Raw genomic sequence first — 12,423 nt, 5'->3', positions numbered from 1 at the left:
GTGAAATTCTCATGTAGAAAGGGGAAATATTTTTATTAACTTTTCACCTACAATAGCAAGAAGAAAAGAAAGAAAGAAAAAGATCAGAATTCCATCAAGAGACTTAGTAAATGAATTTTAGTACATACAAGCATCTAGTGGAATGCTATGCAGCAGTTAAAGAGTAAAGTAGAGCCATGTGTAGAGTTGTGAAAGAGGTATTTACAGTCAGGGGGAAAAAGTTGCATAATTCTATTTTAGCATATGAAAAGTACATGCATACAAGATATATGTATACATGTATATAAGATATGTGGATTTTTTAAAGCCTATTTGTCCAAATTATATTTGGATCCTATCACATTATAGGATTGCTTTTGGCCACACTGCACAGCATGTGGGATCTTAGCTTCCTGACCAGGGATCAAACCCATGCTCCCTGCATTGGAAGCAGAGTCTTAACCACTGGACCACCAGGGAAGTCGCATGGTTTTTATACATAGAAAAATTTCTAGGAGCATAGTCAGCAAATGTACTAGTTGTTACCTCTTATTCATTGCATAGGGAAGGAGAAGAGACAATTTTATATTCTCCTTTATATAGTTCATGAGCAATACATTATTTTTGAAGTAGCCAACAATATTTTATTTTTAATTTTATTTACTTATTTATTTTATTTGGCTGGACTGGGTCTTAGTTGTGGCATAGGAAACCTAGTTCCTTGACCAGGGATTGAACCCCAGACCCCTGCATTGGGAGCATGGAGTCTTAGGCACTGGACCACCAGGTAGTCCCCCAGTAATATTTTAAAATAACAAGCTCATTTAACATATTTAAAATCAAATATATGGAGAATTATTGTATTTAAATTTTAACTTTATTTAGATATTATTTTCACAATAGTTATCCATTTTCATTTCAGAAAGAAAATGGAAACTATAGATAAAAATAAAACTTAGTATCAACTTTAATTCTAGCATCAAAGATAACTTTTAAATCTTTTGGAATGTTTTCTTCTAGACATTTATGTGATTATTTACATGTATACATTTATAAAAACAAAACTTCCTTATATATAATATTTTATAACCTGTTTTCCACTTCCTGTATCTTTATTTTTTTTTCATTTATTTTTATTAGTTGGAGGCTAGTTACTTTACAGTATTGTAGTGGGTTTTGTCATACATTGACATGAATCAGCTATGCAGTTACATGTATTCCCCATCCCAATCCCCCCTCCCACCTCCCTCTCCACCCCATTCCTCTGGGTCTTCCCAGTGCACCAGGCCCGAGCACTTGTCTCATGCATCCAACCTGGGCTGGTGATCTGTTTCACTATAGATAATATACATGTTTCGATGCTGTTCTCTCAAAACATCCCACCCTTGCCTTCTCCCACAGAGTCCAAAAGTCTGTTCTGTACATCTGTGTCTCTTTTTCTGTTTTGCATATAGGGTTATCATTACCATCTTTCTAAATTCCATATATATGTGTTAGTATGCTGTAATGTTCTTTATCTTTCTGGTTTACTTCACTCTGTATAATGGGCTCCAGTTTCATCCATCTCATTAGAACTGATTCAAATGAATTCTTTTTAATGGCTGAGTAATATTCCATGGTGTATATGTACCACAGCTTCCTCATCCATTCGTCTGCTGATGGGCATCTAGGTTGCTTCCATGTCCTGGCTATTATAAACAGTGCTGCGATGAACATTGGGGTGCACGTATCTCTTTCAGATCTGGTTTCCTTGGTGTGTATGCCCAGCAGTGGGATTGCTGGGTCATATGGCAGTTCTAGTTCCAGTTTTTTAAGGAATCTCCATACTGTTCTCCACAGCGGCTGTACTAGTTTGCATTCCCACCAACAGTGTAAGAGGGTTCCCTTTTCTCCACACTCTCTCCAGCATTTATTGCTTGTAGACTTTTGGATAGCAGCCATCCTGACTGGCGTGTAATGGTACCTCATTGTGGTTTTGATTTGCATTTCTCTGATAATGAGTGATGTTGAGCATCTTTTCATGTGTTTGTTAGCCATCTGTATGTCTTCTTTGGAGAAATGTCTGTTTAGTTCTTTGGCCCATTTTTTGATTGGGTCATTTATTTTTCTGGAATTGAGCTGCAGGAGTTGCTTGTATATTTTTGAGATTAATCCTTTGTTTGTTGCTTCATTTGCTATTATTTTCTCCCATTCTGAAGGCTGTCTTTTCACCTTGCTTATAGTTTTCTTTGTTGTGCAAAAGCTTTTAAGTTTCATTAGGTCCCATTTGTTTATTTTTGCTTTTATTTCCATTACTTTGGGAGGTGGGTCATAGAGGATCCTGCTGTGATTCATGTCGGAGAGTGTTTTGCCTATGTTCTCCTCTAGGAGTTTTATAGTTTCTGGTCTTACATTTAGATCTTTAATCCATTTTGAGTTTATTTTTGTGTATGGTGTTAGAAAGTGTTCTAGTTTCATTCTATTTACAAGTGGTTGACCAGTTTTCCCAGCACCACTTGTTAAAGAGGTTGTCTTTTTTCCATTGTATATCCTTGCCTCCTTTGTCGAAGACAAGGTGACCATAGGTTCGTGGATTTATCTCTGGGCTTTCTATTCTGTTCCATTGATCTATATGTCTGTCTTTGTGCCAGTACCATACTGTCTTGATGACTGTGGCTTTGTAGTATAGTCTGAAGTCAGGCAGGTTGATTCCTCCAGTTCCATTCTTCTTTCTTAAGATTACTTTGGCTATTCGAGGTTTTTTGTATTTCCATACAAATTGTGAAATTTTTTGTTCTAGTTCTGTGAAAAATACCGTTGGTAGCTTGATAGGGATTGCATTGAATCTATAGATTGCTTTGGGTAGAATAGCCATTTTTACAATATTGATTCTTCCAACCCATGAACACGGTATGTTTCTCCATCTGTTTGTGTCCTCTTTGATTTCTTTCATCAGTGTTTTATAGTTTTCTATGTATAGGTCTTTTGTTTCTTTAGGTAGATATACTCCTAAGTATTTTATTCTTTTTGTTGCAATGGTGAGTGGTATTGTTTCCTTAATTTCTCTTTCTGTTTTCTCATTGTTAGTGTATAGGAATGCAAGAGATTTCTGTGTGTTAATTTTATATCCTGCAACTTTGCTATATTTGTTGATTAGCTCTAGTAATTTTCTGGTGGAGTCTTTAGGGTTTTCTATGTAGAGGATCATGTCATCTGCAAACAGTGAGAGTTTTACTTCTTCTTTTCCTATCTGGATTCCTTTTACTTCTTTTTATGCTCTGATTGCTGTGGCCAAAACTTCCAAAACCATGTTGAATAGGAGTGGTGAGAGTGGGCACCCTTGTCTTATTCCTGATTTCAGGGGAAATGCTTTCAATTTTTCATCATTGAGGGTAATGCTTGCTGTGGGTTTGTCATATATAGCTTTTATTATGTTGAGGTATGTTCCTTCTATTCCTGCTTTCTGGAGAGTTTTAATCATAAATGGGTGTTGAATTTTGTCAAAGGCTTTCTCTGCATCTATTGAGATAATCATATGGTTTTTATTTTTCAATTTGTTAATGTGGTGTATTACATTGATTGATTTGCAGATATTAAAGAATCCTTGCATTCCTGGGATAAAGCCCACTTGGTCATGGTGTATGATTTTTTTTAATATGTTGTTGGATTCTGTTTGCTAGAATTTTGTTAAGGATTTTTGCATCTATGTTCATCAGTGATATTGGCCTGTAGTTCTCTTTTTTGTGGCATCTTTGTCTGGTTTTGGAATTAGGGTGATGGTGGCCTCATAGAATGAGTTTGGAAGTTTACCTTCTGCAGTTTTCTGGAAGAGTTTGAGTAAGATAGGTGTTAGCTCTTCTCTAAATTTTTGGTAGAATTCAGCTGTGAAGCCATCTGGTCCTGGGCTTTTGTTTGCTGGAAGATTTCTGATTACAGTTTCGATTTCCTTGCTTGTGATGGGTCTGTTAAGATCTTCTATTTCCTTCCTGGTTCAGTTTTGGAAAGTTATACTTTTCTAAGAATTTGTCCATTTCTTCCAAGTTGTCCATTTTATTGGCATAGAGCTGCTGGTAGTAGTCTCTTATGATCCTTTGTATTTCAGTGTTGTCTGTTGTGATCTCTCCATTTTCATTTTTAATTTTGTTAATTTGGTTCTTCTCTCTTTGTTTCTTAATGAGTCTTGCTAATGGTTTGTCAATTTTGTTTATTTTTTCAAAAAACCAGCTTTTAGCTTTGTTGATTTTTGCTATGGTCTCTTTAGTTTCTTTTGCATTTATTTATGGCCTAATTTTTAAGATTTCTTTCCTTCTACTAACCCTGGGGTTCTTCATTTCTTCCTTCTCTAATTGCTTTAGGTGTAGAGTTAGGTTATTTATTTGACTTTTTTTTGTTTCTTGAGGTAAGCCTGTAATGCTATGAACCTTCCCCTTAGCACTGCTTTTACAGTGTCCCATAGGTTTTAGGTTGTTGTGTTTTCATTTTCATTCATTTCTATGCATATTTTGATTTCTTTTTTGATTTCTTCTATGATTTGTTGGTTATTCAGAAGCATGTTATTTAGCCTCCATATGTTTGAATTTTTAACAATTTTTTTCCTGTAATTGAGATCTAATCTTACTGCACTGTGGTCAGAAAAGATGACTGGAATGATTTCAATTTTTTTGAATTTACCAAGACTAGATTTATGGCCCAGGATGTGATCTATTCTGGAGAAGGTTCCGTGTGCACTTGAGAAAAAGGTGAAGTTGATTGTTTTGGGGTGAAATGTCCTATAGATGTCAATTAGGTCTAGCTGGTCCATTGTGTCCTTTAAAGTTTGTGTTTCCTTGTTCATTTTCTGTTTAGTTGATCTATCCATAGTTGTGAGTGGGGTATTAAAGTCTCCCACTATTATTGTGTTACTATTAATTTCCTCTTTCATACTCATTAGCGTTTGCCTTACATATTGCGGTGCTCCTATGTTGGGTGCATATATATTTATAATTGTTATATCTTCTTCTTGGATTGATCCTTTGATCATTACGTAGTGTCCTTCTTTGTCTCTTTTCACATTCTTTTTTTGAAAGTCTATTTGATCTGATATGAGTATTGCGACTCCTGCCTTCTTTTGTTCTCCGTTTGCGTGAAATATTTTTTCCAGCCCTTCACTTTTAGTCTGTATGTGTCTCTTGTTTTGAGGTGGGTCTCTTGTAGACAGTATATATAGGGGTCTTTTTGTATCCATTCAGCCAGTCTTTGTCTTTTGGTTGGGGCATTCAACCCATTTACATTTAAGGTAATTATTGATAGGTATGGTCCCGTTGCCATTTACTTTGTTGTTTTGGGTTCACGTTTATACAACCTTTCTGTGTTTCCTGTCTAGAGAAGATCCTTTAGCATTTGTTGAAGAGCTGGTTTGGTGGTGCTGAATTCTCTCAGCTTTTGCTTGTCTGTAAAGCTTTTGAATTCTCCTTCATATCTGAATGAGATCCTTGCTGGGTACAGTAATCTAGGTTGTAGGTTATTTTCTTTCATTACTTTAAGTATGTCCTGCCATTCCCTTCTGGCCTGGAGGGTTTCTATTGATATATCAGCTGTTATCCTTATGGGAATCCCTTTGTGTGTTATTTGTTGTTTCTCCCTTGCTGCTTTTAATATTTGTTCTTTGTGTTTGATCTTTGTTAATTTGATTAATATGTGTCTTGGGGTGTTTCATCTTGGGTTTATCCTGTTTGGGACTCTCTGGGTTTCTTGGACTTGGGTGGCTATTTCCTTCTTCATTTTAGGGAAGTTTTCAGCTATTTTCTCCTTGAGTATTTTCTCATGGCCTTTCTCTTCCTGTATCTTTAGTAGAGGCATTTTTTCTGTGATGGGTTAAACAGTAGTACATCACCATTTTAATGGTTGTCTAGTATTCCATTGAATAGGTGTATTAGCTTGTTTAATCTGTTCTTTTAGACATTTAGGTGTTTTTTTTAGTTGTTAGAACACCATGTTGCAGTGGTCATCTCTGAACAAAAATATTTGGACTGGGATCTATGATGATTTGAAATGTTCTTTTTATTTTTTCACATTGAAATTTGTTTCTAAAATTAGAAGGTGGAGTCTAGCTTTTTTCATGGAGCCCATTGAGTTCAAATAAATCCATAACCGAGTAGTTTGGGGAGAGAAGAATGGGCAGATAGGAGGAAATGAAAGGAGGAATATTTCTGCATGAAATGGCTTCCTTCCCTTCTTTCTTTACCAGTCCTCTCTGGATCACGAATCAGTTCAGTTCAGTCACTCAGTCGTGTCTGACTCTGACCCCATGGACTACAGCACACCAGGCCTCCCTGTCCATCACCAACTCCCAGAGTTTACTCAAACTCATGTCCATTGAGTCGGTGATGCCATCCAACCATCTCATCCTCTGTCGTCCCCTTCTCCTCCTGCCTTCAATCTTTCCCAGCATCAGGGTCTTTTCAAATGAGTCAGTTCTTTGCATCAGGTGGCCAAAGTATTGGAGTTTCAGCTTCAGCATCAGTCCTTCCAATGAATATTCAGGACTGATTTCCTTTAGGATGGATATATCGTGAATATATTCATATTAAAAAGGCCAGGGAAGATTATACAGTGATCTTTGTATCCTGTTTTATTATATTTCTAAGCTATATAAATATATAGTTTTCTAAAATTTCAGCTTCCCACCATAAAATAGTAAGTTATGCGACAGCAGAGATCTTCTTTGACTGGCTGACACCTGTGGACTGGGTGTCCACACGGGGGAAAGACACATAATAGGCCTATGGGAAATAGTCCTTGAGTGAAAAATAATCCCAGAAAAGATTAATATTTTTCTAACAAAGAAAGAGCTCATCTTTTATTTTTTTAATTTTTTTTGAGCTATCTTTTAGATAAAATTCTGTTATAAAAATTTCTGAAACTACACAACTCCTAGTCTCAGCAGGTACCAAGCTATTGCCACAGTTGTTTCATCTACATTTTTTTCTTTTTGAGGTATGTTAAAGCAGAATCCCAGATCTTCTGTCATTTTATCCTTATATACTTTAGTATCACTATGTGATTATTATCACACTTTAAAAAATTAACAGTAAATTCTTAGTATCATTTTATACCCAGTCCACTTGCACCTTTCCCCAGTTGTCTTGAAAATGTTCTTTTGGCCTTGATTTGTTCAAATTTCAGTAAATTCACAGTCCTTACATAGTATTTAATGCCAAGTCTCTTAAGTCTGTCAATAAAGAACAGTCCCCACTCCACCCTTGCCTTTTCCTCCTACTTATTGAAGAACCCTGATAAGTTGTCCTGGAAAAGCGCCATGTTCTAGATTTTATCTATTTGCTTGTTGATGGTTTCATATACCTCATTTCCTACCCCTCTGTATTTCCTGTATTTATAACTTGGTTCAATGGCTTAATTAGATTCAGGTTGCATTTCGGAGGATGATACTTCACAGGTACACTATATAGAAGTCTCACTCTTGATATTTGAAGTCATCATTTGAATCAGTTCTAATGAGATGGATGAAACTGGAGCCCATTATACAGAGCGAAGTAAGCCAGAAAGATAAAGACCATTACAATATACTAATACATATATATGGACTTTAGAAAGATGGTAACGATAACCCTATATGCAAAACAGAAAAAGAGACTCAGATGTATGGAACAGACTTGTGGACTCTGGGAGAAGGAGAGGGTGGGATGTTTCAGGAGAACAGCATTGAAACATGTATATTATCTAGGGTGAAACGGATAACCAGCTCAGGTTGGGTACATGAGACAAGTGCTCGGGCCTGGTGCACTGGGAAGACCCAGAGGGATCGGGTGGAGAGGGAGGTGGGAGGGGGGACTGGGATGGGGAATACATGTAAAAAAAGAGAAAAAAAAAAAAAAAGTGATTCCTAATGTGCAGTGTTTGAAGAGTAGAGATTCTCCATAGTTCTTTGAAAATTATTGAAAATGTTTTAAGAATAAAAAGTGATGAGCAAAACTATGTCATAAGTCAATTATCCTTGTTGCCCCCCAACCACACCTCTGCCGTTTATTCTACTCACTTGTTAGAAATTTTCATGTTAAAGCTACTCTCACATTGTCTGTGGCAGATGAATTCTTACGTGATCATCTTTTATCCATTGCTGCCCACAAGAGGGCATCTACTGAACATTTTTTAAGCATTGTTCCATCTTGTCATCTTGTGTATAATTGACCTATAACTAAGCTCAGATCATCCCCCACCCTTCTTTGACTATGGTGAAGATGATCGATTATGCAAAATATATTGGTGCGTATATGGTAAAGCACCAATAGTAAAGCTTCCCTGGTGGCTCAGATGGTAAAGAATCCACCTGCCAATGCAGGAGACCTGGGTTCGATCCCTGGGTTGGGAAGATCCCCTGGAGAAGGGAATGGCTACCCACTCCAGTATTCTTGCCTGGAGAATTCCATGGGCAGAGGAACCTGGTGGGCTACAGTCCATGGGGTCACAAAGAGTCAGACAAAACTGAGCAACTGACACTTTCACATATATACTGAAAATTGATATTTTTATGTTGGCTGAAAACCTTTTTAATCTCATTGGGCAAAGTGAGGAATTGCCTTATATTTGGACATCTGTGGTAGCTTTCATTCTAAACCAGAGGTTTTATTTCAGATGAACTTTTTGTATCTCATTAATAGAGTGCTTTCCTTTCTATTAAATAGAAATGAACCTTTACCTAATTGTGGAGTGTTTTTAAGCATGGATGAGAAGACCATATTTTAAATGGGCATCAACCTCATCCACCAATGATGTAAATATATTCTCATCAATAATGACAAACATTTTGAGATTTTTATCTTTCATCATTGTAGACTATATTGTAAAAATCATAGTGGAAATGATGAGAGAGATGAAGAAGATGAAGAACGAGAGAGTAAAAGCCGAGGAAAAGTAGAAATTGATCAGCAACAACTAACTCAGCAGCAGCTTAATGGAAACTAGGTATGAAAGTTAACTATATTGGCTGTGTTGTCAGAATACAGTACACACTGATAAATATATATTGAACTAATAATGTGCAGTTTGGTTTTTTTTTAATGCTATTATATTTAGTTAAGCATGTTACTAGAATGCTGAGGATGTGTAGGCTTGCATAGTTTTTTTTTCTTTTAACTAGCTGATTTTGTAACTGTAAAAACAAGCTATCCACTTTATCAATAAATGTAGTTGTAGTGTCAAACCAATAAGATATTCTTACTCCTCAATAACATTTTATTTATTGTGCTCCCCTCAAGCATCATATTTTACATTTTTTTATCATCTTTTAAACAGGTTCATGGGACAGAGTTAGAAAACTGGGAATGAATAAGACATCCATAACTACTATTCTTTTTTCACTGTTTTCTAAAATCAAAAAGGGTTTGTAACTTTTTACTGCCCAACTCTTAGATTCTTCATTGAACTGCCTAAAAGCATCTTGTTTGTTTTATGAGCCTTCACTAGATGGCAGAGTTTGACATGTTGATATTATGTAGCTGTAGTTTGCAGTTTCTGGGAAGCAATTGAAACACTATTAACCCTGTGTATAGTGTCAACAGTTAAAGCAGACATTGAAATGAAGTAAGCTATATTTCTGGACTGAACAAAGTTCTACTGTTTAGAGTGTCTAAGTTTGTTTAGTGGATTCATACTCAAGGGAAAATGTAAGCAAATTTCACTTTACAGTGCAAACACGCCTCTGGTGGCAACACATGGGAATTTTTGGATTTTTTTTCCACGCTCAAGTAACGGAGGCTAGAAATGAAGAGAACCTTCTTTTTCTCTTGGCTTTGACAGCACATGCTAAAAAACCTCTTCCAAGAAGTGTGCTAAAGCTTTTCATTTGGTTCCTGTTAAAGTTGTTCTCACTGACCAGCATGGACTCGGGCAACTGGTTATTATAAGCTTTGAGCTCCAGTGCTTATGCCAAAATTCTCTTGACAGTAAACCTCTTCTCTTTTCATGTCATACAAAGAGCTTCTAGCAAAATGATTGGATCCTTTCAAGTTTAAACTAACATTTGGCAACAGCAAATGAAACCTCTTTAAGATTTAAGGGGTTACCACTTACTAAGGACTTTAGCCACCATGTCTGAAACTTGTTCCTCTCAAGTGCCGTGTTTTTGTGGAACACTTCATATATTGGCCCAAAGTATGTAAGGAGGTCTCATGTGCTGTACAATTTAAAAAAAAACAGTCTTTGCATAAAACAGTATTTATTTTTAATTTTGTGACCACTATTTTAGAAACTTTATTTAATATTTTTAATGTTTTCATTCATTGCTTTGCTTATCTATAAAATAGGCTTCTGTGACCTATTTTTCTTCTGGTAACGTTCGGTATTGTTTTATTGATCATCAGAATTGTTTTTCAAAGCCTAAGAACCCAGCTTTTTAGAAAGGATTTTCACACTGGCATTTCTAGCTAGTGATATTTTCTTCCACTTACCTGCTGAAGCACATTTATCTATTTCTTTGTGGCAAAACCAAAAAACTTTAGTTGTGTTCTGCCTAATATTACCATAACACCTCAGTATCAAGGGTAGGGATTCTGATTTCTGATTTATTAGTTAACCTACCACATTAAAGCAGATTAGCCAACAAGAAGTAAACATATTAACTTGACTGTACATTGAGATGTTCCGCAGCTTATGGAAAAGCATTTTAAAAATGTAACAGGTGGAAAATTACACTGTGCTTAATGACTGATTTTTTTTAACTGCTAGTCCCTTAAAGTCACATTTGTCAAGTGTGTATTCACACATTTACTTAAATCAAGGGACTCAATGATTGCTTTATTTTAACCATCTTTTATTATTTTAGAAGGAAACTAGCTTTAGTAGTGGATTGCCCTATACGTTGTTCTCCTTTTGCTCTAAATATACCATTGGATTTTTTTGTGTATGTATGTGATGAATTTTCAAAATTCACCATGACTTGAAGTGCAACGACAGATCTAGATGTTTGTTTACCAAGCTATGTGACTTTTCCCAAAGGATCTGTACTTTATTTCCTTACAGCAGCTTGAAACCCATTATTTTAAATCTTTGAATCACTGTGTCTAGATCATTTTTACATTGTGTGCCATAGACTTACCCATGGAATAATAGAGCACCTTCATTTTTGGACAACTACTGTAATGATATTTTTAGGAAAAATGGAAGGTGCCAAGGGGTAATAATGGCCAGTCAATAATCATGTAATGGACTTCAAATACTATAGCTGTCAGTTAATGAATTTGTTATGTAATAAAGTGTATGACTTTGTATGGGTTTCTTCAACCCTTTCTCTGCCACTAGCAACCAGAATAGCACTTTACCATTTGGTTGGCTAGATAAGTGGCTGGCTACCTATTTTTCTCACTGTGGTGTCATTGGCTAAACAGTCTTTCATTAAAAATTAAAGTGTAAATTGAAGTCACATGAAAAATCACCTTTGGTTGTAAACTTCCAATATTTTGATTCTCTATCCATGTTTTCGTCACATGCTGAGTAAAAGTGCCTTACAATGTAAAAATTGTACAGTACTTATGTTCCCAAGTAGCATCATCATCTTTTGGGTAGTAATTACATTGTGGTATGAATATTTAGAAAAATGGACCTCAGCAGTGTATTTACTGTTCATCTCTTAAGTCCTTAACTGTAGTTTTAATAAGCATGACATTATTTGATAAGTATATAACATTTACATCATTTCAAAAAATACTGCCATGACTGTCCTTTATGCATATTTTAGCTTAAAATTTTGAAGCATTTTTTTCTTTTTTCCTTTTTTCCCTTTTTTTTGTTTCGTTTTTGTTATCGATATTAAACAGTGTAATCTTTGCAAGCATATATTGAAGATTATTCTGGAGCATTTATTGCCTTACCAGAAATGTTAGTAAGAAATGTTCTTTAGAGTAGAAAGATAGACTTGAGTTTCTATACTTTAATAAGAGCTCTTTGTTCCTGGGGGGAGGAGGGGTGGGAAGGGTGAGTTTTACTTTCATCTCAATTTATTAAAAACCCACAACTGAAGTACATTTTATTTCAAGGATCAGCAGTTTTAGAATTTCAGATAGTACTTGCTCAGGAGTACATGTTACTCAAGATATTAAGAGAATAACAAGATATGTAGATCTACTGTTGAATCAGAATCTATGTACTTGAACAAATGTGTGAATCTTAAATATCTCAAAGCAAAAGAAAAGTGTTCTAGAATGTTGTTGCTTTTTTAAGAAGCACTAAAGTTAGACCAAGGTATACAGTTTTGTTCTAACAGACATTTAGGTTATTGTAAAGATAAGGAATGCATTATGGGTCAAAATCAAACATTCCTCTCATATTATGTATATTTTGTTCCTGTTATATTGGCTTTATTTTCAAAATTGTAGTTTGCAAAATTAGTTTCCTTTTATTGGTATTCTTAAATATACTATTCATTCAATAAATGAGTTATGACTTTGATGTTTGTACTTATGTCTTTTTTGT

At 35.4% G+C, this 12,423-nt stretch overlaps 1 protein-coding gene across 2 annotated transcripts in view; it reads left to right on the top strand.

Annotated features, from left to right (window-relative positions):
- The window catches only part of PHF6 (PHD finger protein 6), a 56,034-nt gene extending 44,648 nt beyond the window's left edge, over positions 1-11,386 (top strand). For both annotated transcript variants that reach the window (XM_020874065.2, XM_020874064.2), the window contains exons 10-11: positions 8,790-8,919; positions 9,250-11,386. In XM_020874065.2, the coding sequence (XP_020729724.1) occupies positions 8,790-8,919 (130 nt within the window). In that variant the 3' untranslated portion in view covers positions 9,250-11,386. The remainder of the gene's footprint in view (positions 1-8,789; positions 8,920-9,249) is intronic.
- Positions 11,387-12,423: the final 1,037 nt, after the last annotated feature.

This window comes from Odocoileus virginianus, unplaced genomic scaffold, assembly GCF_023699985.2.
Source record: "Odocoileus virginianus isolate 20LAN1187 ecotype Illinois unplaced genomic scaffold, Ovbor_1.2 Unplaced_Contig_21, whole genome shotgun sequence".
Lineage (NCBI taxonomy): Eukaryota > Metazoa > Chordata > Mammalia > Artiodactyla > Cervidae > Odocoileus > Odocoileus virginianus.
Note: the sequence above shows the minus strand (reverse complement) of the source record. Positions and strands in the feature narration are given on the sequence as shown.